The sequence below is a fragment of the Diadema antillarum genome, unplaced genomic scaffold (assembly GCF_040938485.1).
Source record: "Diadema antillarum isolate AM-2024a unplaced genomic scaffold, OU_Dant_1.0 scf00000165, whole genome shotgun sequence".
In the NCBI taxonomy this organism is placed as follows: Eukaryota; Metazoa; Echinodermata; class Echinoidea; order Diadematoida; family Diadematidae; genus Diadema; species Diadema antillarum.
The window spans coordinates 1,600,937-1,628,768 of NW_027271054.1; the positions used below are offsets into that span (position 1 = coordinate 1,600,937).

Genomic DNA, 27,832 nt, shown 5'->3' on the forward strand with positions numbered 1-27,832 from the left:
CAAATTAAAGGACAAGTTCACCCTCATAGACATGTGGGTTGAGTATTAAAATGCAGCAATATTAGTAGAACACATCAGCGAGAGTTTGAGGAAAATCAGACAATCCGTTCAAAAATTATGAATTTTTGAAGTTTCTGCTCAGTCAAGGCTGAATGAGAAGACTACTATAGCTTGTGATGTCACATGAGTACAACGATATAAAGAAAGTATAGAGAAAAATTCAACATATTTTCATTATTCTTGCATAACAAAATACTCGCCTTCTCTCTTTCAGAAGGCAGGGGGAATAATATTGCCCTTAACATACATCAGCAACAAATTGAAGAAATGTGCACTTTTGTCAAAAAGTAAAGTTTTGTGAAATACACTGTTTATTTTCTTTTATCGTCGTACACATGTGACATCATACACTATAGTAGTCTTCTCATCCAGCAGTGATTGTGCAGATACTTAAAAACCATTAACTTTTGAACAGATTGTCCTATTTCCCCCAAACTTTCTCTGATGTGTTCTACTAAAATTGTTGAATTCACTCAATCCACAAGGTGGACTTGTCCTTTAACCTGTTGAGGATGGGCTGATTTTGCTATAACATGAATTTCCCATAGACACCCGTCCGAGTATACTCGGGACTCATCCTTAACAGGTTAAGGGACAAGTTCACTTTATGGATTGAGCGAATGCAGCACTACAAGTAGAATATATCAGTGAAAGTTTTAGAAAAATCAGACAATTTGTTCAAAAGTTATAATACATTTTGGAAGTTTCAGTGCCACCATTGCTGGATGAGAAGACTGCTACAGTTTGTGATTTCACATAGATAGAACAATATTAAGAAAAGATAAAGAGAAATTAACATTTTCTACTTTTTTGCATAGCAAAAGAGCACTTGACTTGGCTCTTTCAGAAAGCAGGGGGAATTAAATTACCCTTAACATAAGTCAGTAACAAGTGCAGGGAATGAGTACTTTCTTCAAAATATTAAATTTTGTGGAATTCTCTTTATTGTTCAACACATGTGATATCATAAACTGTAGGGCCAGAATTCACGAAGGTGGTACAATCCTGCCCGTGGTTTAAACCATGAACAAAGACTGTAGTTTTTTATGGGGCAACAAGACCTATTTCTTTACGAAATCAGTCATTTCGTCATGAAATGACAACATTTTTGTTATGGAAGTACAGCTCTAGAACAATTAGATTCAAAGGATATGATTTCTATCTATTCTTCTTTCTAAATTCATGCAAAACAAGGAAATTTAGTGAAGATGTGTGCACTGGTTTCTCATACACTCTGTAGGCCTACATTTGTGTGTAATCCATAGTTTAAAGTGAAATACCATGAACAATAATGCTGAATTCATGTCAATGTTTTCAAATTTATGATATAAGAAAACAATAAAGATTTCACTTGATTTCAAGATTATAAACACACAATCACACAAAATCTAAGCCATTCTATTTTTTAAATCATACAATTTTGCTTGATCAATTTGGGGTTTGCACATACCAAATACATGTAAAGTGCTGTATGGATTATCATGTAAACATATAATTTAAGTTAATGCATGTTATAATTCTAAGTATTTTCTGCCTTCACCACACATAACTAGAGAGGGCTCTATTGATTTCTACTGATGTCAATAAATGATTGTCTTTTGAGTTACACAAGGTAAAGAGTGAATCAACCCGTTGAGGACGGGGTCATTTTGCTATAACATGCATTTCCCATAGTCACCTGCCCGAGTATACTCGAGACTTGTCCTCAAAGGGCTAATTCTCATTGTAAAGGTTTTTTTAACACTTTCATTTGTGGAGCCTTTCTCAACTTATCAGTGACGGGTGATAGATGGATGCAAATATTTTAACAAAGCAGCTTGGTAGTAAAAACAGAATCTGTCTAATTCAAATTGATTACTAGTACAACGAAAAAATAATAATCTCATTATGAAAGAGGAAGAAGATCTGATCATCAACAAAATTTTTGATTTACTTTGGCACCAGACGTTTATGATTTCATAAAATGGCCTGACCAGCAGTGAATGTCATCATCAAAACGGTGATGAATGGGCAAACAAAAGTGATGGTCTGAATGATTAATTACTTGACATCACAAATGCACTGCACTCACTTCATCCTTCAGGTAATCATAAACTTCCACATCCTCTGCCATTGCTGCCCGGTCGCGCTGCTTCCGTTTGGCCTTCCTGTCAAACACATTCATCACCGTCTCCCCTCTGCCTGGACGACATCGTCCCTGGGAGGAAGAGAAGCACCTGCATCCTGTTCTGTTCCCATGGCAACCAACTTTGCTCCAACAAGCACGTGGCTTCAGTCTTTCCGTCCATCTGTTATGGTAAGGCTCCGGTTTTGTTGGAATGCCATGTGCTACAAAGCGTTCTTTTGCCACTGCAGGTACATGCAGGGTGCTCTTTTGTGAAACTAATGTATGTCTGAATGCATCTAGCATATAAGTCCCTGATATCCTGGCCATAGTTTGTGCAATATGAGTCCTTCTGAGCATTGATGAGCTCAATCTGCTTAGCAACCAGCTGCTGCACACCTGTTGCATGTTTGGTGCCACCACAAACCTCTGCTGTCAGACCTAGAATAAGGACAGACAAAACACATTGAAAATGATTTAACCCATATTCACTGGCTGCTTAGTACAGTTTTCAAGTTCTTGGTGGAAGAGGCTATTTCAGGTATGTTTAATTCAACTGTGCTCTCTCAATTTCAATACTATACACTTAAATTATGAAGACATATCACTTAGAAATAAAAAAAACACTCACACAAAATATGAATGGTCTTTTACTGAAAGACAATCATCATGTTTGAAATATTCCCAACTTGGCATGCAACTTATCTAGAGTATAGCTAGTGGTGTAACCGATCATCCGATCCGATGCCGATCCGATACCGATCACGCATGATCGGCAATTTTTTACCGATCGCCGATCTTCGAAAAAAATCGGCATATCGGTGACCAATAAAACGCAAAAAAACGAAATCGAAAAAAACCCCCAAAAACCAACATATGCCACACCGTCGCCGCATCATTCACGTATACGTATTGTTCTCCTTTCTACAGTATTGACTTTCACAAATAGTGTAAGAACTTGACCGAAAGATCGGTCTGTATTTGGTCGTCGGGGATATGTTCCACGGAGACTGCGTGTGGCTTAACGGAATCCCTGGCCCTCTTACGAGGATGGAGCGATAACGTAAAAAAAATAAAAATGAAATACATTGTACTCTTGCGGGCGGAACGGATCTTTCTGTCTATGTAAGAACATAATCAGCGTTTCGCACAGCTTTACTAACTTGCGTCGATGAAAAATGTTAATAAAAGTAACTGTTGACACTTATCAGGTAACTAATTAGAACAGAAAGAAAGATCCGTCTGTCCGGAGGACCCTTTTTTTTTCTTCTTCTTCTTCTTTTTTTTAAAAAAGTTATCCCTCTCCTCCGGAGACTTGACCGATCTTTCGGTCAAGTATGAGAATGTTTGTATCGGATTTTATCTTTCTGGGGATTTTGTTTTCATGGAGCATACACGCGATTAAGAAGGAAGAAGAAAAATTGGAGGAAGAAGAAAAATAGTGCAACTAACGGAGCGGTATCGCACTGTCAAGAAAAAAAAAACAAAAACAAAAACGCTGGAGTCATGCTCGCTGAAATGAATGTGACTTCCAGTATCCGGAATTGTCTTCTCTACGATATTGATGATACTTATCACGTATTGTAATTACGATATAAAATGTATGTTTGCGTCGCATTTTGTTCTTTCGTTTGTTGTTTGCTTTTCTACTTCAAGGATCACGCAATTTATGACCAAAAAAAAAAAAAAAAAAAAAACCCCAGAAAAAGGAAGGAGAAAACAACAATAACGAAGCGGCATCGATGCCCTGAAATTATCTTTTCTTTTAGGGAATGGCATATTGTTGATACTCATCACGTAACTTCAAGTGTTCAATATGTTTGCATCATGTTTTATCCTTTCGTTTTTAATTTTCTTTATTTTACTTCAAAATAACGTTTTGTATATATATTGAAGAAACAACATCGGAAAGAAAATGAAGAAGAGGGAGAGGAAAATAAAATAGTGCAACTAAATAACGAAGCAGCATCGCGTTACACAAAATATAACGTCGCGGGGATGAAAGACAACGCAACACCGCAATGTAACTACAAGAAATTATTAATGATGAAAAAGTGGTAACTAACGATCATCATCCTTGGACCTTATTCACTATATTTCGAAGATCCGTCAATCCTGTAATAAAATTAGATTCGCTTTAATCCGAACAATCACATGAAAACAGGCTTAGTCATTCCAATGTTTCGTTCGTCCGAGAATGAAACGAAGTCCGTAATTTTGAAGGTTCGCTCGATCCGAAAACGAAATTCGAAAACGAAGTTCTGTATTCCAATGTTTCTTTTATAGTCCAAAGTGAAACAAGGTTGATGGAGGTCGTTGTTCCTGCAGAAAAAAAAAAAGGTTTGAAGGTCCGCTCATCTGAAAACGAAATACAGTTCGTTATTTCTTATTCCGTAAATGAAATAAGGTTAGTTTTGCCGAAGGTTCGTTTGTCCAAAATGAAAAACAAACAAACAAAAATCTTTATTTCAATGGTTCGTTTAGGCCTATCCTTTGCACTCTCAAAAAACGTGGTCACTTTTTTTTTCCAGAATCGTCTGATCACTTTTTCATGATCAGATTCGTGTCACTTTGACTCGAATCTAAAACTAAATGAAATTCATGCGAAGGTTCGTTAAATTCGTAGATCTTTAAATAGAAAAAAATCGAAAGACCGTTCATCCAGGAAATGAAATAAAGTTCGTAATTTCGAAGATTCGTTAGTGCGCTTTCCTTGTTTTAACTAAATTTAAATATAATTAACGAGTCGTATCTATTTTTTTTAAAATAAAAAACGCTTTTTTGATTTAATATTTTGGTTAACGAAGCTGCGGAATAGCGAACTTTAATTTCATTTTCGTATGAACGAAACTCTCGAACAACCGCACATTGTTCTGATTAACAAATCCTATTTCATTTTTCGATTAACAAGTAAATATACCGAATATTTGTGATTCAAAATAACGAAGCTTCGGAATTAAAGGCAAACAAAATATTTTAAAAACTGCAAAAGAGAGGATAAAATGCGATGGAAATACATCTAGTTACGTGGTAAGTTAACAGTTATTTCACTCAAAAGATAATTTCGGACACTTTGGGTCCTTGTAATTTCACAGCGACGCAGCGTTAATAGTGCACGGATACCGCTTCGTGAAAGTTGCGCTATATTTTCTTCTACCTGTTCTTCATTTTCTTTCCTTGTTCTTCTAAGGGTGATCCCCGAAATTAAAAAAAGAAATGCAAACGAATGGATAAAAAGCGATACAAACCTATAACAAAAAATGAGGCCTACGTGATTTATATATGTATCAACAATTATATCATAAAAGAAAACATGATTTGGAAGACTTTACGTCACATTTTCAGCAATTAACGCATCGTTGATAGCGCGATGTCGCTCTCGTTAGTTCCACCTGTATCGTACGTATTTTTCCTTACTTTTGATGTCTTTTTCTTAACTTTTTTCTTCTTAAAAAAGGACAAAATGCGTTGCAAACATACACTTTAGTTACGTGATAAATATCATTATCAACGATCATGTAATAATAAAAGATGATTTCGGACACTTCAGGTCAAATTTCACAGCAACGCAAAAATGCAGCGTCTTCAACCTCTTCACTTTCTTTCCATGTTATTTCTTCAATTTAGAATAGCGTGATCTTTGAAGTATAAAAAAACAACAACAAAAGGACAAAATGCGATGCAAACATTCACTAAGTTACGTGATGAGTATTAACACTACATCATAAAAGAAAAGATAATTTCAGACACTTTAAGTCACAATTTCAGCGGCGCAAAATGAAGCAAAACGCAGCGTCGATAGTGCGATGCTGTTTTGTGACATAAGTTTCCCAAATATTTGAGTTAACATTTTTAATCGGCGCAAGTTAGGAATGGTGTACGACACACAAGTATGTTCGTGTTTGTGAGAGTAAACGCGGAAGAAAGGGGCGTAGGCCTATCGTAACGATCACATTTTTGATTTTTTTTTTTTTTTTTTTGTAAAAAAAAAAAAAAAAAAAAAAAAAAAAAAAAATCACATCGCGGAAACGCGCGGGTGCGCTGCCCGGGGATCGGGGGGGCGTAAAAATATGCAAAACATGCGAAAATACGGTGCCGATCATTTTGCCGATTTCCGATCCGATACCGATTTTTCGGCAAATTTGCCGATCCGATTTTCCGATCCGATCATAGCTCCGGTTTACACCACTAAGTATAGCTAGTTCTTGTAAATGAAGAAATCTTATGGAAACTGATACCTGCTGTGGACAGGAATGGTCAAAATCATAAACTCTGGATAGAACTACACAGGGGCAGGGGGTGGAGGGAGCAAACATGTCATTTATTTTGCCCCACCCCTCAATATTTCCCGAGATGTGGAGCATTTTCTTGTTTGTTTGTTTGTTTTAATAGAAAATGTCCAAATATTTAACCCCAAGTGTGCACCAGATTGCTGAATTCTAATTCTGAAAATGCAAAATCTCCCTTGCCTGGTAGAGGAATAGCCCCTCCCATACCCTCTCCCGTTTGGTCCTTTTCCTCATAGACTGAGAACACTTTTAGCTTAAACACCGACAGATTTCCAAACATTTCATCAAAAGTACGCACCAAATCTGTCACTTCAGTAAAAAAAAAAAAATGCAAAAGTTCCGTTGGGTAGGAGGGATATCTTCTTTCAATGAACAGTAACCCTTTCCCCCACTTGGTTTCCCTCCATAGATTTTGCACACTTTTGGGTTTGGCAATTTCCCAAATTCCATCAAAATTGTGTTAATTACAAGATATTTTGATTTGAATTCTAAAACTGTAAAAGCTCCTTCGTATGCAGGGGCATCAATCCTGGAGGGCAAGGGGGGCAAACATGTCATTTTGTCCCCCCCCCCCCTCCAATAATTCCTGAAATGAGGAAAAATTTCTGGCTTGTTTTGATAGTAAACTATCTACATATTTCACCCACAACATGGACCAGATCACTGAATTTCAATTCTGAAAATGCAAAGACTCCCTCATGTGGGAGGGGACACTGATAACCCCCTCCATCATCCTGCTAGGTCCCCTTCCGTACACTTAGTACACTTTGGAGATTGACAAATTTCAGAGTATTTTGTCAAAAAGTGTGCATCAGATCTGTCACTTCCAATTCAAATAAAATCAACAGTTCCCTCATCCTCTTTTAATTTGCCCTTCCCCTGCTCAGGTCCTATCCATAGATTTAAACTTGACATAATTTTGGGATTGATAACTTTCCAAATATTCCATAAAAGTTTGCATCAGATCATTCTATTTTAGTTCTGAAATTGCAAAAGCTCCGTCTTGTGGGAGGGGGCTGTCCCCTCCCACATCCTCCCCCCCCCCCACGAACTTCCATGTATAAATATATGTACACTTAGTATACAGTGATGTCGCACACGCGAAACAAGAGCTGAGATAGAGCAAGTTAGTCATATGTGAGAATGTTTATTTTGCTTACTTTTTTGATAAGAAAAGAAAAAAAAAAAGCAATCCAAAGATTTCACCAAAAGTGTGCACCAGATTGCTGAATTTCAGGTCTGAAAATGCAAAATGACCCACATGTCCCCCCCCCCCCCATCCTCCCCCACTTGGTTGCTATGCTCCCTCACACTGATCTTCCAACTCAAAGTTTTCCCTACCCCCAATCGTGTAAACAGATTGACGCCCCAGGGACTGTACAGTAAAGTAGACATGTAATGCATACGATGAGGCATTGTTCAATCTAATATAGATGTAGACTTATTCCATTAGCTGTCAACTTCAAAAGTGAATGGCAATAAGAACAACAGTGAGATGAATTGAGGCAAGGGACTGTGGGATTTTAGGTCAGGTTTTATAGGCTATAAAATGATCTATACTTATGTGGTTTTCCAAGTTACATGTATATCTGCCATATAGCTTATCCTGTAGATCAGTGATTGCAGCATTCGCATGAACTATAGGATATCACATAGATTTGCAGATCATATACCGGTACATTTTAGTTAAACTGCTAATCAATTCTCATATCCATTCATCCACAAACAAAAACATCAATGGACTTGCCTATGTGAGGAATATTCTGACAGTTGACTAAAAAACATTAATTTCACAACTATTTTGCTGTTTGAATTAATTACCTCAATATGTCAAAAATATTTTGTCCCTTGCACCAGTAAAATTAGTATGTCAGTGACTGGCAAATTTGGTTTCTTTGCTCTATTGGGGTCATGAGAAGAAATTGGCACAATGTCGCTTTATAGACAACTTGTGTACTTCATAAATACTGTGAATGGGGAAATGTATAATGGAAAGTTTTCACATACAAAATGTATGTTGTGCAACATGATACAAACACAAACGTCTAACATCTTGACAATCTGTGAAATTAAAACGCATGCACAAGGAAACATATGGTTTACATGATATGAAACAGCAGCCCCCCCCCCCCCCCCCAAGAATGAAATACTATTCAGCAAACCAGATATTAGAATTTTTCTTTCATTTTATATATCACTTGGTATTCTGAAAAGAGAACTTGGGCATAACATATAACATTATTATCATTAATTTTTCCCCATGCATGTAGATACAAAGCAAAACAGCCATTTTTTTTTAATTCAAGATATTCACACCATAGTTAAAGAATTTCTAGCATACACCACATACTATTCTGATTTTTGTATGATCCAAAATGCTGCTACTCTAGAAAAAGCAATGCCACTTTATGACAAATAGTTTTCACTGCCTACTTATTGATGAACAGTGTTCAGTAGGTGCCTATATATTCTGGTTTTTTTTTTCTTCACATAATTGATCTATGAAGCAGCTGCTTAGACATAGTCATACTACATAGCCCCATCAGATCTTAATTCTTATCAGTGTATAGGGCAGGGCTTACTCATTACAGATAGCTACATCATCAATATTTTACGAAAGTGTTCCAAGACCATACAAAATCAAAGCAGAACAAAACAAACAAACATTCATTAGATTTCTACTTGACTAAAATTCATAGTCTGTAAATAAGAGAACTCGATTCGTGCAGTGAAGACTTAAATTAAATCCCAGAGAACATCCCCTTTAGATCAGTCCGGGAAACCCGCTCATGAGGACCGCTCCCGCGTACGAGGACTGCCCCACCTCATGAGGACCGCTCCCACGCCTCATGAGGACCACCCCCATGCCTCATGAGGCCCGGGGGGGGGGGGGGGGGGGGGGGGGGGGAACACCTCATGAGGCCCCCCTGTTCACTTCTATTCATCTCACATCTGACGTATAAATTGTCGCAACTTTGAACGGTGATTTTTTGTTACACACGTCATGTCCACTATCCATGATGAAAAGAAGAAAAAATCCTATCTGTTTTTTTTTTCTTCAAAAATCGAGTTTTAACAACCGATGCAGAGCGCCCATTAAAACACGTGTGTTTTAATGGGCGCTCTGCATCGTTGCGACAATTTATACGTCAGATGTGAGATGAATAGAAGTGAATAGGGGGGCCTCATGAGACGTTCCCCCCGCGCCTCATGACGCATGGGGGCGGTCCTCATGAGGCGGTGCAGTCCTCGTACGCGGGAGTGGTCCTCATGAGCGGGTTTCCCGGACTGAGATGAAACAGAATCTCCCCCTTTTTAAAAGATAAACTAATGTTGGCTTCAATTTAGTTGTGACTTCAGTGTAAATGAACATGAAACAGTATCCATAGTAACAAGTACCGGCAGGTCGAGGTCCATATTATTAGGAGTTTAAATCAATTTTTCATTTTCTGTTTCACCATTCACTGCACTGCTCAGGTCAGTTGCTGCTGCAACTAGCAAGCTGCAGATGGTAGCAAAAGCCAAAGAATTACCAAATTCAGCTAAAGTTGCGGCTACAGCTGGCACAATTTAAGCAAAGAAAGCTGCGAAAGCTGATTGAAAAGAAACTTACAACAAGTAAATGCTAAATTCGTTTTCTGAATGAGGAGAAACGCGCATAGTTCGTACGTACTACAGGTATTTGTAAGGACCCGGTCTGAAACTCCAGAGCGCTACCCTAGGCGAATACTTCGATCGATATTCCGGTCCCATATGCTACAATTGGTGTCTAGTTTTTGTGACGGTATGAATGTTGCAAACAGGAAAAAGACTTCCGCAGTTCAGAAGAATAACAACTTGGCCGTTTTGAACAAATCAAGATCATAAACTCTACACACAACTACAAAGTAGCGAATAATCTCACCTTTAAAAAATGTGATAAATACCTGGATACGTTCGAACCAAAGAGTACGGCAGAGTACGGCAGAGTACGGCGAACGGAGCAATGACCGTGGCTGATTTGAACGAGCCTCCCAAACGCTACCATAAATTGCATTTTAAAATTATAAAAGCAAGTATATTTTGGCTTTAAAATTATCAAAAAATAAATGTTCTTTAAGTTTTATTTTATAATTTCGATAACATTGACATATTGTTCTTATTTGACGTTAATCGTGAGCAGCTGATCGTAAACTATGTTCAAGCAGGTGTGGTATTGGCGATCTGTTTGACATACAATGTACGTACATGTACGTAGACTGTGTGATACTGTAACTTCTCTGTTATCATTTCTACGGGGTACAAATGAGGTACTAGGTCGGTGCACACAGCACAACATACTACTGGTATGTAGTTCTTGAGACGGCACTGGCAGGATGAGGCTTTAATGAGCCAGCTGTTGCCGTAAGAGCTGACCTGGGACAGGGATGTTCAGCCAAAAGTTCACCCAACTGACTGTTTGACACGATACGGTACGACATTTGTGATGTTCCAGGTCAACACTGACGTCTGTTTTGTGTCTGTGGCTTCTGCCTGAAGTTGTGTTCTTGTTGATCAGGTAATGTGAGAAAACTCCATCATACATACACCCACCACCAGCAAGCAGCATGACTAACCTAATGTGAAACAGTGTTTTGGTTTTGTTCACCTGGTACAGCTTGGTTACAGTGGTAGATCTAGGCCCTACCTCAAATTCACTTCTGCTTAATTACGCGCAACCTCCATTTGATTGTAGAACTCAACAGCTACATGCACAGTTTCTTGCCCGAGACTTTGATTAACAAGACTTTAATTAACAAAAATAAATTATCAATAGACACTAGAAATAAATATCTGCCTAGAAATTTCATCTATCAGTAGCTCTTTACTTTGTTAAAATGTTAATTTAATTATGAATTTAGAACATTTAAAAGCTGGTATCGCACAGAAGCAGCACCAGACGTCAGCCGCTTGACGATGATGTTGTACAGTAATGTCTAAATGTAGGTTTAATCCATATTGAGTAAATCCCTGGAGAGAGAGAAAGAGAGTAAAAGCACCAGTTTTTGTCCACCTACCAGAATTCGGACACTTATCACTAATCACAAGCCAGCAAATTCTACTGACACAACACATGCATCAGTACAAATAGTTACTGTGCACATCATTTCACATACTGGCACTGTCGTTCACTACAGGAATGGAAAGTCCCGTAGTCCCCTCTGAAAATCCATCCAGAATCCCAAATATTGCCACCAAAAATGCAGAATAACACTTTTCCAAAGTATGCGTGAATTAAGTCCAGTGTTAAGAATCATGGTCCCGAAAAAGTGCTAAAAATCGAGAAATACGCTGTTCTGTTGTGAGATTTTTCACTTATCGCAAGCTTAGAGTGTGATGGTATCCGCAAACACACTATTTAAAGAAAAACAAAATCTCTGTACGTGCCGATACAGTGACTAACAGGGGTTGAATGCAAGTGCTGACTCGCTAGAATTCGGACACCATTGGGCGCCGCAATGTCCCCAATGCAACCTTGTGCCAACAAGGTACAACTTGTATGGCGCAGTGCATTTTTCATTGGCCTTATACGCGCATAGCATGCGACTGACTTCTGGCCGGGCTGGACAGATTCTGGTGAATAATCAAGGTGATGTATAAGGGATTTAGTGAAATTGTGTGATGTATTTTAACAAACCAACATAGAGATGAAAGTTTTCTTCTTCAAAATACTCCTCAATGTTCCATCTGGAACCAAATGAGGAGGATGTTTGATATATTTAACATACTTTGTCGTAGTTAGCTTATGATTTTGTCTGTTTTATTTTAGTTGAACAAATATTGCAGAAAAGCTTAAGTGTCTGAAAACTGGTGGTTTTACTCTAGTCTTGACTAAGTAAACAGACAGGAATGGGGTAAAACCTTTACTGAAAATGTTCACTGAGAAAATAGTTGGGGACATAATCATGTATTTTCTTTTGTAATCTATTTAAATCGTAGCTGCAAGACACAATATTCAGCAATTCCAGTACTCACTGCTGTTACTAAAGTGTTTCATTTGATACCTGTTTTGGTGTGGAGCTGCTCTGTTTTTCATGGTCCATTTCTCTGTTCACATGCTAGACTGCGAAGTCAGAGAGAAATAAGTCACAATGGATACACGGGTTGTTGATGTGGATACTCCTGCTGGCTCAAGTGTAAGCTCTGAAAAAGACTACATACCCATCTTGAACTTCACACCCAGACAATATCAGGTAAGTGGTCAGTGGAAACAAGAAAACGTCTAGCCACGGGAGCATGCATAGCCAGTGAAATAGTTTCTTTATTTCATAGTAGACCCACAGCTCTGATTTTACTAGTATTGGGTAAAACTTATTTGAATGTTTACAATTCAGCTGTCTTGAAATTTGTGTGTGAATCAAATCACCATAATTATTGTCGGACAAACTGCTGTCATCTATAAACTGCACCCAAGATTTCAGCCGTGTTGGGGGGAAAAAAAAAATGAGTGCCCTATAGTATTGGCGATTCCGTGCCAATACTGCCAGCATATTGGAGCTGAAGAAACTGTATTTTTACTGCCTTTACTCTTGCGTTTACTAGCTGTACCTGTTGCATGTACACTGATGACAGGATATGATATGGGATTGTACGATAGTGGGTGAAGTTAACACCCAACAGCACTTGTATACAAGGGCATGGTGACTTTTTTGCAATTTTTTTTTACTTGGTCTGAAGCAGTGCAGCCTTGAAATGTGGTGAGTGCGGGAAAACACTAAAATGAAAATTTCTTTGAAGTCTCATTTCATTGCTTTTCGATTTCTATAGCATTAGGTAACTTTGTAAGGACAGCGTACTCACCAGAAAACACTTGATAAGATATTGTTCCACTTTGTAATAAGGAGGCAGGAAATTACATTTTCAAAGTCTGTTGAAATTTGGCACTGTTTTTGTGCTTGAGCAGAATGCATATTTCCCATTTTTAGTGGCTAAGAATGTTCGCATTTACCATGCGTATGTATTTACAATTGGAGGAAAAAATTTATGTACAAATATCTTGTGGAAAATGAAGGTCTGAAGAAGTATCATCTATAGATTTATTACAGATTGTTTAGTGCCATCATCTCTTCTTGTTATGTAAGAGTTGTGTTTCTCTCTAGATAAATCCAAAAAGAATTGTTTACACTAGCAGCTCCAATATCTAGCTGCAGTGCTTGCCACATTTCGAAGTAGAATCAGCTGTTCCAATTAATGTACTCGATTGTATGATGAAACACATTTTTTTGAAAGTTAGTATCGACAGGGCGAGCAAGCTTTAACAATCTAACATTAAAAAGTGTGCCTGTAATATGGTAGAAATTATCCATTATCTGGTTTCCTAGTATGTTTAACTATTGTGGGTGCCTACATTGTAACAGTTGGTCCTGGCAACCAAAATGCTCAAATCCTACAGTTTTATAAACTTACCAGGCAAAGCAAAAGCCATCTGGTCACAAACTTAGTCCAAGTGTTGAAGGTTTTCCAAGAGGGACAGACTTTGAGAAGAATACATTGTATCATAGTTATTTACTAGGTCCCTCTAGAAATACTGATGAACCAGCCTACTGTCTGTTTTCCTGCAGCTTGAGCTACTTGAGACTGCCTTGGAGGAGAATATAGCAGTGTGTTTGCAGAATGCCAATGAGAAGACATTCCTGGCAGTCATGCTCACGAAGGAGCTGTCCATTTCAGTCAGGAAGAGTCTCAAAGATGGTGGCAAGAGGACAATATTTCTGGTTGATTCAGGTAAAAAAAGGACAAACATTGATTTTATTCTACCTAAAGTATGTAAAGACAGTGTTTCCCGGCAGATACGAAAGAAATTGATTTGTGCCTTTTATTCCTGTCATGATAACTTTTTTGAATGTGCTATATCATTTTTGTAAATATGTCCTGAATTTCTGATAAGTTCTTCAAGCATTCTTTTTTTTATTGCAAATTTACCATCATGGTTATTTTTTAGTTTGTCTGTGTAATGACCGACCTTCTTCTTGTGTCTTGTCATACCTGATATTGATATTAATCATGATCTTATTGATTGTTCCCTTAATACCCACGTTCATTTCTTTATTTTCAGAATCATGCTTTTCCAACTATGAGACAGTAATCCACACCCACACTGCCTTGCGTGTTGGAGTCTGCAAAGATACTGAGAGTATCAAGGTATGGACCAAAACAAAATGGCTGGCAGAGCTCGAGCAGCATCATATACATTTGATGGACCCTCAGGTCTTTGTGCAACTCATTCAGAGCTCATATATAAGCTTATCAGCAGTCAATCTTCTGATTATAGATGAGTGTCATAAGGTGCTGCTGGATGAGCACCCATTCAAACAGGTGATGGTAGAGTTTGGGCAATGTCAAGAGGAGAGCCGCCCCAGGGTGCTTGGGTTGACTGCATCCATGCTGAATGGTGAGCACAAGCCTGCTGCATTAGAAGAGCACATCAACAGATTAGAGGCTTCGCTCATGAGCACCGCCAAGATCGCTTCCAATCTGACCGGTTTCAATAAATACGGCACCAAGCCCAAGGAAGCTGTCATCGCTTGCAGAGAATACGGGGACAGTACCGAGCTAGTCAGAAGGTTGACGTCTCTCTTGAGGGTTGCGTTGGATCAAATCAATGCCTTTGTGTACTGCATGAAAGCTAGAGATCTAGATGGAGAACTTGTTGAGTCAAGTCGTGATCCTGCGCACCCTGCTCAGCAGGCTTTTATGGAATGTCTCACTGCCCTGTCAACTGTTGGTCCACTCGGTGTCAAGATCCTAGTCCCAATGCTGGTTCGGGAACTTTTAAAGTTGGAGAAACACGAGTGCCTGGATGTCCACACCCTGTTCCTCCAGCACGCAACCACCCAGCTCCGGATGATAGAGAGGATATGTGAAAACGCCATGAAGGAGACAGGGAACTTTTATGACCTGAGGTTTGTGACTCCCAGGGTGCGGAGGCTGTTGGAAATTCTGGCAGAGTTCAAGCCCAAGGAGGAAACAGGAGAAGAGGGATCTCAGCAGTCTAATCGGGATAGGGCCAACAAGTTTGCGTCACGGAGGAAGGCACACCGGAAGGGTACCAGTAGAAGGTGGGGGAAACAACTTTTATTTTCATTTGTGTACTGCTGTATGAAATTCTGTTTTGAAAGGGTAACCTCTTTGAGATTTCTTTTTGATATGTCATTTTTAAGGTACAAACATAGAAGTATTAAAGTTGATGAATTCTGCCAGTATATAAAGATACTTTTTATAGAAATGTAGATGAACAGTTACTGAATGTTGGCCCATGATTGTTTTCATATTTAGCATGTTGCTGATGTTGATTGCATGCTTTGAGTGTCTTTTGCTGATTTTGTTTTATCTTCTCCAACATTTCATCTGACAAGTAAAGGTGGGAGTTAGTTATTTCCCCAGGACCAAATTATGACTCATTCCAAATCCTGATTTTTCTCGCTCACCCCAAACTCAATCCAGAATATAAATCCCTTCATGTCACGCAATTACCCTCCACCCCCAGGACAATTACCCCCAGCTAAATACTAGTTAGTGATAAGGTTAGAGTAAAGATTAGGGTTAGGCTTAGGGTCAGAGTTTGGGTTAGGGTTAGGATTAGGTTCAGGATTGGGATTAGGGTTAGGGTCATTGGAAGGGTCTGGGGTAATTTTCCAGGGGGTAATTGCCCTAAACCCATCCAAAACTGTGATGTTAATCATTAACTCTAACACCTGAATTGTGTTGCTTTATAGGATGTAAATGAGACTGAATGTGAGTAAAATAAATGGTAAATTGTGTTTAATCTTACACTCTCTTTGTATGGTATGTAAGGTGGAGGCAGGTGATTCCAGAGGAACCGGAGGAAGAGGAGGTTAGTGAGGAAGAGGAAGAGGAGGAGGATGAAGACGACCTGCTCCAAAAGACCGGCTGCTCCACCACCACTAGCCTCTGTGGTATTGTGTTTGTCGAGCACCGCTACACCGCTGCCATCATGAGCCGCCTCCTCAAGAAACTCTCCCGGAGGGATCCCAGGCTGGGGTTCCTCCTCTGCAGCTGCATCACCACGGGGCACGGCAAGCTGGGCGTGGCCACGAGGACCCCACTGCAGGTCCGGAACCAGTTCAGGAAGCAGGAGGAGGTCCTGAGAAAGTTCAGGAGGAGGGAAATCAATGTTTTGATTGCTACCAGCCTGCTGGAAGAAGGTGAGTCAAAACTTCGTTTGTGGTCAGCAGTCTGTATAATGTTTTAAGAAGAGCTGGAGATCCGTTGATATACATCTGGTGTTGATGCAAAGTATGACCAGACATTGATCTGTATTTTTTTGTCCCCGCCGAACGAGTTCGAGCAGGGGACTATGAAACGGGCTCCGTACGTGTGTGTGTCCGTATGTCCGTCCGTCCGTCCGTCCGTGTGTGCGTCCGTGTGTGATCAAAATGTTCAAAATGCTACTCCTTCGCCATTTCTAACCCGATTTTGATTCTGTTTGCTTTATATGATAGCACTACATGGGAGCTTTGAAACTTCTATACAGAATTTCAGCTGTGACCTTTGACCTTGACCTTTGACCTATATTGTACATTTTGCTTCAAAATGCTACTCCTTCGCCATTTCTAACCCGATTTTGATTTCGTTTGCTTTAAGTGATGGCACTAGGTGAGGGCTTCAAAACGTCTACACAGAATTTTGACCTTTGACTTCTTTGACCTTTGACCTTGATTTTTGACCTGTATTGTACATTTTGCTACCAAATGCTACTCCTTCGCCATTTGTAACCCGATTTCGATTCCGTTTGCTTTATGTGATGGCACTAGGTGAGGGCTTCAAAACTTCTACACAGAATTTTGACCTTTGACTTCTTTGACCTTTGACCTTGGTTTTTTTACCTATATTGTACATTGGCTACAAAATGCTACTCCTTCGCCATTTCTAACCCGATTTCGATTCCGTTTGCTTTATGTGATGGCACTAGGTGAGGGCTTCAAAACTTCTACATAGAATTTTGACCTTTGACTTCTTTGACCTTTGACCTTCATCTTTTTACCTATATTGTACATTTTGCTACTAAATGCTACTTCCGGCGGGGACATATATTACGCACCGCGTAATTTCTACTTTTCCTTGTTTTTCAAAGGAATATGAGACGGCTCTATGTGTACCCATCAGGTAAAACTATGTCTTACTTAAGCACTAACATTTTGAAAGTGTTCACAAATTATGTGTCTTAACTGAGGGTTTTAGCTGTATAGTGTATCAGCAAAATGTAGCAGTTTACAACTGTATGTGTATTAGTAGATGTGGAAAGTAAGAAATTCATTTATGAATATTTTATGAGCAATTGTACCTAGTCATCAGAAGAAGTTAGATAATATGTTATTAAGTATTCAAGTGATAAAAAGTATTCTATTTCACTCTGTCATACATTTGTAGAATCTTTGTCACGCTGCATGTGAGTTATACTTTGGTTTTTGTCCCCCCGTCAACTGTCTCTGTATGGATAAACAGGAGTGGATGTTCCTAGGTGTAATCTGGTGATCCGCTTTGACAGGCCCACACATTACCAGTCTTACTTGCAGTCCAAGTCCAAGGCCAGGGCCCCAACATCCCATTATCTCATGCTGATTGGTAAAGCAGACCTGGACCCATTCCTAGCTGATCTGAAGAATTACCAGGAGTTCGAGCGGGTGAGTTTCAGTCTTACTTGGATTGTTGCGACAATACTTTTAGCTGCTCTAAGGTGGTATCATGGGTACATTCTGTTGATGTGGTGTATGACATGATTTGAATCTGTTGCAAGGGCAAAGATGTTACAAGTTCCCAAAACAACCATCAATCAGCCAATGTGACTGTAGATAGAGCTTTCATCAGCTACTGTAAAACATGATATATTCGCGGCACAAAATTTTTGCGAATTGGAGCCGACGGCCTTTTTCGTGGCATGAAATTTTTCGCGAATTGCCACTGGTGTTCAGTGCATATAGTGTAGATAAGAAATTTCGCGTGCATTTTAATTTCGCGAATCTTGGCACTCGTGGAATTCACGAAATAAAAATGCGTGCGAACATTCCTCGTTTCACAGTATACTATTAAATTCAATTCAAGCTAGTACAGGAGTGAAGCTCCAGATGAACTTGTATACAGCAAATGAAGGCAACCTGAAAATTGTTGGATGCTTAGATTGTTGTTTTTGTTATAGAGTGATGGATGTTTTTTCCTATAGCCATGCAGGGAAGGGAAGGAGGGGGGGGGGGGGGTTCCTGTAAACCACAAATCTAAAAATACCCTCAGGCAATATGATGATGAGCGGAATTCCCCCTAGCAAGACCTAGTTTGAGTTCATGAATTATGATGATACAAACATTGTGAGGTCAATCAGAGCACTGCACAACACTTGCTTGAAAAATCTTGCTTCATGATGTTTCGCTGTTCACTACGACAACTCCTTAGCAGGAGTGAGGGCTTTTTGAATCTAACTAGGAATAAAAGTAAGAAGAAGAAAAACAAGGTAAGCTGATCATTTTGCTTCACCCTTTTGTAGCTTGTCGGGAGTATGTTTATGTAATTTATGCTAACAGTGTCTGTACTTCAGATATTTTACTGGTGTATATTTTTGGTCATTATACCAGTAGAAAGCTTGATTAGTTTTTTTTTTTTTTTTTTCTGTGTTTGATTTGGTAATGTGAGAAAAGAATTGAGACAGATGAGTCAGTGTTTTTATTGTTGACATGCTTGGTGTATTTGAAGTTCTCTTTACCAGTCATATCTACGTATTGTATCAAATGTGGGTACGAAGTGTGAGTAAATATGAGAGTACGTAAGAGGCAAAACGACAGAACTGGTGTATGTTGTGGAATGTGTTTCAAGATGTGTCATGATACTTTATTGCCTGTGACACTTCATACACATGTTGTATATAAGTTCACATTTTGCTGTACACTAACCCTTGTAATGCTTATGCAGCAATAGGTGATATTCAATTCCTACTTACTTGTGTGTGTGAGCTGAATACTGTTCAGTGGCACCTCGCCTTGCCAGGGCAGTAGTTTTTACATACTGGCAAAAATGATCTGGTAGTACACTGTACTTTGACTTGCTGAGCAATCATCAACAAGACATTGTGCAATATTGCAGAGTAAACACTATAATGGGCAGGAAGTTACATGGGCTCCATACGAAGTTGGCAAGCAACCGTGCCTGATTGCGCAATCATGCTTCAAGTTCACTGCAGTATTACATGGCCTTGGAATGACTCATTGCTGTCAAATTCATGACTGAAATGAGGAGCATGTTATTTTTTCCCTCTTGTGAGCAGTGAAAACAGCAGGGAACTGCCAAAGGTGTTTCATAATAGTTCACTTGAAATATTGAAATCTGTGTAGTCCCACACATGCAAGCCAAGATCAAATTCTGAGAAACATTGTGACTAATGATTTTAATGTAGTGTGTTCACACTTATGTAAGAAGTTTGAACAAGGTATTGTGTTAAATATAGTTTTATTGGTGGAGATGACATTTGTTCAATCTCAGTAGATGCATTCACACACACTGGAAGAGAGTGATTTTAATCATGATTCAGATTTGTGTGGGGTTTTTTTTTTTGTGCTCTTTTGCAAACATACACCATTATTTAAGATCATCTCCGTGATTTCTTTGACGATCACACGTGCAGGTTTTGAAGCGGAAGTGTAAAGATGGCGAGCAGTCTCAAGAAGAGGCCATCAACGTGTCGGCAGCGGATAAGCTGCTGCCTCCCTACACCCCGAAGGAGGAAGAGGGCGCTGTTAGCGCAACCATGAGCTCCGCCGTCCAGATCATCAACAGGTGATCCTTTCTTTAATATCTCGTTCATTCTTCCATGATATGATTTTACTTTTATTTTCAATTCTTTTCAACATCAGATATGAATTATTTGAGAGAGATGAGAGGGGTTGAAAGGAACAATTTTGATAATGTGTTAGCAATAATGTTGCCAATTATTAATCTGGTAATCATGGAAGTGGTATTATACAATGATACAGTGTATTGATAATGATAATCATTGTCATCATAAAAAGTAAGTGATCATAGCAAGAGTTATACTAGAAGTTGGGGTAGCTGTATATTGCAATTATCATTGCTGTGATAGTTTGCCACAAGTACGTGAAGATAACTATTTCTTGAAAAAAAAATAATATGATAGTAAAATGAATAAGATTATCAAAGGAATTTAATGGTCTTCCAATTTTTTCAGATTTGTAACAATTATGCATTGATTATGCGTAACTTGATATTCATTTTCACACTCAATTTCTTCATGCTTGTTAAAAATTCTCATCTAAACAAATAAAGCATTTCATATGTATCCAGTCACGACAGCACTAATCCTCTGTTGCCCCCATGCAGGTACTGTGCGAAGCTTCCAAGTGATGCCTTTACCCACCTCACACCATCGTGTAAGATAGCCCAAAGGGAGGGGAAGGTTACTCCAGAGTTCCAGGCAACATTGCATCTTCCAATAAACTCTCCCCTCAGAGAACCGGTCACAGTAAGTTTGTGTTACGAACTATCTCTTTCCTTCTCGCTCTGATAATGAGATATCAGAGCACTCATTGTGTTCGCCATATTTTGCAATTGCAGCAAAGCCATGGCCACATTCTGCTTTTTTAAAATGCTTGATTATCAACCGTGTATTTATAGACCCACAACAAAACCCCACTATGTGACAACTAGTACTCTTGATATTGTTGCCCATATCTACTTGTATGTGTATTAAAGCTATGAAATGTTCCAACTTTTATGTAGCAGTGTTCTGTTGTTCATACCAAATTTGGGGCAGTTTGTTTAAGAACCAAGACATCACCCAAATATATCTAGGGAGAAGCTCAGTATTTTGAAGGGGAGGATCCGAGGTACTGAAACAAATACAAAATCAGAAATATGGTGTATTCTTATATAGAACAGATGAAAGCGAATATTTTTTTTTGTGTGTGCTAAATTTTTGAAGATAACACCAACAGGTCCGTTGCAAGAAGATTTCAAAATGTCAAAGTTAATGAGGTAAGAGTGCTATCAAATTCCCTGTTTTGACATTTGAAAAGCGTGCCTTGAATTTTTTGACCAAAACATGCTGATGTGATGGCTAGTGCCACAAAGGCATCTAATTGCTTTGAAGCCACTTAATTACCTGGAGGGGATGGAACAATTATTCAGCTTCATCTTGGAGAAGGCTGAGGTAATCTAATCATCCAAAAGAAAAATGGCCTAAGGTGACCAAGGCAACAGTCTAATGTTTGATTATTTGTTGAGTGGGCAAAAGCATGACCTTAAAATTATTCGACTGAATATCTGCAGGGTCCGTGGATGACGAGGAAAAAGTGGGCAAAGATGGCAGTTGCTCTCAAGACCTGCAAGATGCTCCACAAGATGGGTAAGTGGAGAAAAAATGTTTGATGGGGTGCACGATGATGATGTCATAAATGCTGTCAAACGTGTCAGATTTGTAATGAGTTATGCATGCAGCAAACATATTGAACTGTCTTTCTCGGGCTGCTTGCCCTTTACAGGTGTCCGCTTTGTTGTTAATGTGTAACATTCCCTTATATTGTTATGTGTTTACCCTTCACAGGTGCCCATTTTGTTGGCTTAATATGTAACATTCTTTACATTGTAATGTGTGTACTTTTCATTAATGTTTATATTTCTGGTTAATATGTAACATTCTTGACATGATGGAGGAAATTGCTATATCTATTTAATGTTTCTTTTTCTCCCCTCGTCAAAGTCAACTGTGTGATTTACTTCTAAATGGTCGAGTTTAACATGAACTTGAAATTTATTGCTAGGTCTCTTGTAATGTGAGCAGAGCTGTATGTCAACCTCAAAGTGCTTTTCCATAAACTTTAAGGAGATATTCCAGGATAAAATTGTAGCTAGAAATGTAGCCCTTGACATTATTCACAAAATTTTCCATGGATATAGTTGGTTTTTTTCAGATGAAAGTGTTATTTTCAGATCTTGCTGAAGTCATATTGTTGTTTTATTGCTTAATTTCACAGATTTAAAGAGCAAATTTCTCTGAAGGCTTTCATTTTCTTTAAAGTAAGGATTATCATTACTTTAAGGATTATTCATTATCAAGATGCTAAAAGTGATGAAAATGTTGTGATGTTTACCAGAGATGTCATATCCTCAGGGAGGCAGTGGTTTCAAATGAGGTTAAACATCTGACTTGCAGCTAATCATGAAACATAGTTTCCAATCTTTTGATATGTCAGTTCTATGTCTGCGGTAGGCCTACCTGCTGTCCCACATCCTCAGCATGCTGGATATAGTGCTCAAATAGAAATCAATGTAAGACAGTATTTAACGATGCCACTTTGACTTGACCAACAGGGGAGCTGAATGACAATCTGCAGCCAATGGGCAAGGAGTCTGTCCTGAGGGCTACGGACAATGCCTTCAGTCACCTCTTCACAGATGGTCACAGTAGACCCGGTACCACTAAGAAGAGACAGTATTATGACAAAGAGGTCAGTCTGTTGGAATAGCAATAGTTTTGTGGCTGCTGGCATTTCTCTCTTTGTTTTCTCTCCTTAAATCTCTGTCTTTGTTCCCACTCATATGGAGGGCATATAATATTATTAACTTTACAACATTTTTACTATTATTTTAAAAGAGCCATCTGAGGGATATATAAAAAACAAATATACTATGCACTGTTTGGAAAGAGAGAGGGCGCTATCGGTGGCGGCAGACGGAATTTTTTGCTCAGAGCTAATCCTGAAAAGACATCGGTAAATTTCTTCTTTTTGAGTGGACATCCGTTTTTACATTTAGGTGATCTTCATCATGGGCGATATCAGTCGAAGATTATGTGAACATTGAAATCTGTTGGAGCCAGCTTTTCGTCTTCTGAGTATATGAGACTTCTCAGCAGGACTCTGTTACCCGCCTTCATATCACTGCACACGCAAGTATACTGCTGTATAATATCAGTATGTGGACCGTTCTCGGACAAACTCGTTACGCAACATATAAGCCCGCAATGTTATGACTATATTACACTGCCGAACTTTCCGTCTTGCTGTTCAACATTACCTGTTTGATTATATATCAATACTATCTTCCGTGGACTTGGATGTTAAAGAGCACATATGCACTTGTCATTGAACCCTATAACGTTGTTACGTCACTAACGTTGGTACATAACTTCCATAATACAACCCTATAAGGTGATACCGTCAAAAAGCGGGTCAGATTCTATTTTGGATCTGAGCCGGCACGCATCTCACTATCTATGCGTGTATTTGTGATTTAAAACTTGCTTTTTGATCACCCTCTTTCTGAACTCTTGGATTTTACAAACATGGCGTCCCCGTACACTGGCGAATCTGTGCAGAAACTCTCCTCAGATGTTCTCCAACAGCTTCGTCTTGAGAACAAAGAGATGCTGAAATCCATCAATGCAACTATTCACGAAGCTGTAAGCAAGGAATTCACGAAGCTACTCGACCGTCTCGACGAGCAACAAGGGCGAATTCATGACCTGGAAGTAGCCCAACAAAACCAGGCGTCAACAATTGCCCAACTCCGAGCCACGGTCGACGTTCAATGTGACACCATTCAGAATCTTCAAAACTCCATCGCAGACCTGGAACAATACAGTCGACGTAATTGCCTACAGATCTTTGGAATCCCTGAGAATCGCGAAGAGTGCACAGACGACATTGTATGTGAAATCGCGAATGCCCGGCTTGGAGTGACGCTGTCAAAGGCGGATATCGACAGATCACACCGGACCGGATATCCGACGAGCGAATCTGCACAGCAGACATCGAACACCTCCGCGCACCATTCCGCGAAGAGGCGCCCACGTCCAATTGTCGTGAAGTTCGTCTCCTACCGACTGCGACAATCCGTTATCTCCCAGCGACGCAAACTGAAAGGAACCGGCATTGTGATACAGGAACAACTGACCAAACAAAACCAACAACTCCTGAGAGAGACACTGAGAAGCAAAAAAGTTGTGACTGCCTGGTCAAGCGACGGCAAGATCATAGCTAGAGTCAACGCGACGAATGGGAGAACCATCAATAGGGTGATCAGGAACGTTGCAGAATTAGAATCCCTGTAAGTCTGACTTCACTCCACACCCCCCCCCCCCCCCCCCATTCCCGGTCTGCCTCACACCTAATTTTGATTTGATGCTTTGTTGTTGTTTTTTTTTTCGTTTTGTTTTGATCTGAGGCTACTTGCTCAACAGGTCTTCTTTTATGGTGTTTAATCATCACACCTTTTGTATTTTGGTAGAGTGATTAATTCGTATTTTGTATATGCCTCATTGCAAATTTCCTTGCTTATTTTGTGATAAAGCAGTCAGAAAAAATCAGGATGCTATTTTATGTGTAAACTGTAATGAATGGAGTCACTTGAAGTGCGCAAACATATCTGATAATGTATTCAAATCAGATGAAGATTGGATATGTGATTTGTGTGTTTGGAAACTGTTACCAAGTAATAATTGTACACAAGATGAGGTTTTCAGTAATGGCAACTGTAAAGAAACGGTAATTAATCATGTGCCTGGGCGTGCTATACCAGCACCTTCCTCTCAATCGGCATCCGCGATTAATCCTGATATTTCTAAAATGAAAGGGGTAAAGATAGCCCATTTGAATTGTCTGTCATTGTTGAAACATATTGATGAAATTAGAGAAACAATTCATAGGTTGGATTTGGATATTTTTACTCTTAGCGAGACACATCTCTGTGCAGAGATTGATGACAGAGAAATCAATGTTCCTGGATATATTTTGATAAGACGAGATAGGAATAGATTTGGTGGAGGTGTGGCTTTCTATATAAAAGATCACATTTCTTTTGTTGTGAGAAGTGATATAACGAAAGACGTAATGATTGAGTTACTTGTTATAGAATTGAGATTGGTAAAACAAAAACCATTGTTAGTGACTTGCTGGTACAGGCCCCCCAATTCGTCATTAGAAATTTTTAATGCCTTCGAATGTGTAATGCAGAAATTGGATGAAACATATTATGATTTCATAGTAATTGGAGATTTGAATTGTGATGTTTTGAGTCAGTGTAAATCATGGCAAACGAAGAAGTTATTTGATATTATGGAAGCATATAATTGTACCCAATTAATAACACGCCCAACGAGAGTAACTGAAACTTCCTCAACCGCAGTTGATTTGATATTAACTAATGTGTCATCTAAATTAGCATCCAGCGGTGTATATGAGCTGGCTATGACTGATCATTTCATGATATATTGTGTGTACAGTAAAGGTAAAACTTCAGATAAACCCCAAGTACATAAATGCAAATTTGTTCGCAGTTATAAGACATTTGATGAAGAAACATTTATACAAGACATTGCAGATATCAAATGGGACTCTGTGTATGAAGCAACCGATGTAGAAATGATGTATAACAAGTTTATATCACTGTTAAACGAGGTCATTGATCGCCATGCACCAATGCGTAAAGTGCGCGTTAAACAAAAAGACTCTCCATGGATGACAAGTGACATCCTCGCTCTGATTCGTGATAGGGACAAGCTTAAAAGAAAGGCAAAAAGATCGAAGCTGCCCTCGGACTGGGAAAACTATAAGAAGGTTAGAAATGAGGTGACTTTCAAAATTCGTCAAGTTAAACGCCAATTTATTATGAATAAGATTGAAACAGCGGGAAATAGTACGAGAGAAATTTGGCAATCTTTGAGGTATGTGTTACCAGGAAAGAAAACAGACTCACAAATCTCTTCAATCAATGTAAATGATGAGATAGTTAGTGGTAAAGGTTTAGCTGATTTGTTTAATCGTTATTTTGTTAACATAGGGAAGAAATTAGAGAGAGAGAGTTCAGCAGTTAATCAACGAGCGGAATGTATTTCTTCAGCGAAGGTTGCAGCAAATTTCTCCCTCAAAACAATAGATGATAAGAAAGTGTGCGATCTGTTAAAGTCACTACCCATGGATCGTGCCACGGGTCCGGACAACATACCGGCCAAACTACTGAGCTGCATTGCTTCCTTGATAGCTCCCCCGCTAACTATTCTAATAAACCTGTCAATACAAAAGGGCATAGTACCTGATGAATGGAAGGAGGCTCGTGTTACACCTGTATACAAGGGAGGAAGCAGGGATGATATCGGCAATTATAGACCTATTTCCGTTACCCCAATCTTTGCCAAGATCTTAGAGAAAGTCGCTTATGACCAACTTCAGGCTTATCTGACTGAAAACCACATTCTTACAAATAAACAGTTTGGCTTTCGTCCGAAGCACTCCACCCAAGATGCATTGTTAAATATAACAGAAAAATGGTTTGATGCCATTGACTCTGGTAATATGGTCGGGGTAGTCATGGTTGATTTAAAAAAGGCTTTCGACACTGTAAATCATTGTATTTTAACTAAAAAATTAAAAATGTATGGTTTTGATGAAAATGCTGTAAGATGGTTTGAAAATTATCTGTCGAACCGGACGCAATGTACATATGTGAATGGTTTTGTTTCAGATAAGGAAAGTATAAACTGTGGTGTACCACAGGGATCCCTGATTGGACCTGTCCTCTTTTCTTTGTATGTGAATGAATTGCCATCTGTTGTCAAGCATAGTGAATTGTCGCTTTACGCAGATGATATTTGTTTATTTTGTTCTGCTAGGAAACCTGATGAAATTATTAAACAGTTAAATGAGGATCTTGCTTCGGTATCGCACTGGTTATCGGATAACAAACTATTTGTGAATAAGAAGAAGTGTGAACTTATATTTCTTGGTACACCATCACGCTTAAAGAAAATTGAATTAAATGCCAGGTTAATGAATGTGCTTATTGATGATTGTATAATTCAAAGGAAAAATACGTGTAAATATCTGGGAGTAGTGATAGATGAGAATCTGCATTGGAACGCTCATGTTGATTACCTTCATAAGAAAGTTGCCAAATATATATATCTTCTGAAGAGAGTACGCAATATGATTGATTTCCGTGTTGCGCTGTTATTTTATAGATCTATAATACAGTCACATTTTGACTACTGTAATGTAGTCTGGGGGAATACAGGAAAGCGTAACTGTGATAAATTGCAGGTTCTTCAAAACCGTTCCCTAAGAATTGTTTTGCAGGTTGACTCTATGTTTCCTTCGAACGATTTGTATGACACTTTACGTCTTGATTGTTTAAACGTTCGCAGGTCTAAACAATTAGCTCACTCTCTCTTTAGAGCTGTGAGGCAGATTGGCCCCCCGTGCATCAGTGAACTCTTTATTCCTCGTGACGCTAGTTACAATACACGTTCTGGACATTCTCAGCTGAAGCTTCTTAGACCCAAAACCAATTATTGTAAGCGTAGGTTCGCATATAGAGGCACTAAACTGTGGAACAAAATTGAAAG

The 27,832-nt window shown here is 39.0% G+C and overlaps 2 protein-coding genes across 2 annotated transcripts in view; one reads left to right on the forward strand and one right to left on the reverse strand.

Annotated features, from left to right (window-relative positions):
• Positions 1-10,422, reverse strand: part of LOC139722455 (uncharacterized) — a 78,688-nt gene extending 68,266 nt beyond the window's left edge. The window contains exons 1-2 of the mRNA XM_071633749.1: positions 10,380-10,422; positions 2,132-2,605 (exon numbers count right to left, since the gene is read on the reverse strand). Coding sequence (XP_071489850.1) covers positions 2,132-2,572 — 441 coding nt within the window. The 5' untranslated portion in view covers positions 2,573-2,605; positions 10,380-10,422. The remainder of the gene's footprint in view (positions 1-2,131; positions 2,606-10,379) is intronic.
• Positions 10,423-10,856: 434 nt separating this feature from the next.
• LOC139722427 (endoribonuclease Dicer-like) overlaps positions 10,857-27,832 on the forward strand; it is a 28,268-nt gene continuing 11,292 nt past the window's right edge. Inside the window, exons 1-10 of the mRNA XM_071633719.1 lie at positions 10,857-10,990; positions 12,535-12,665; positions 14,034-14,196; positions 14,528-15,558; positions 16,289-16,637; positions 17,938-18,116; positions 20,102-20,253; positions 20,815-20,956; positions 21,763-21,838; positions 22,804-22,940. Of these exons, the coding sequence (XP_071489820.1) occupies positions 12,564-12,665; positions 14,034-14,196; positions 14,528-15,558; positions 16,289-16,637; positions 17,938-18,116; positions 20,102-20,253; positions 20,815-20,956; positions 21,763-21,838; positions 22,804-22,940 (2,331 nt within the window). The 5' untranslated portion in view covers positions 10,857-10,990; positions 12,535-12,563. The remainder of the gene's footprint in view (positions 10,991-12,534; positions 12,666-14,033; positions 14,197-14,527; positions 15,559-16,288; positions 16,638-17,937; positions 18,117-20,101; positions 20,254-20,814; positions 20,957-21,762; positions 21,839-22,803; positions 22,941-27,832) is intronic.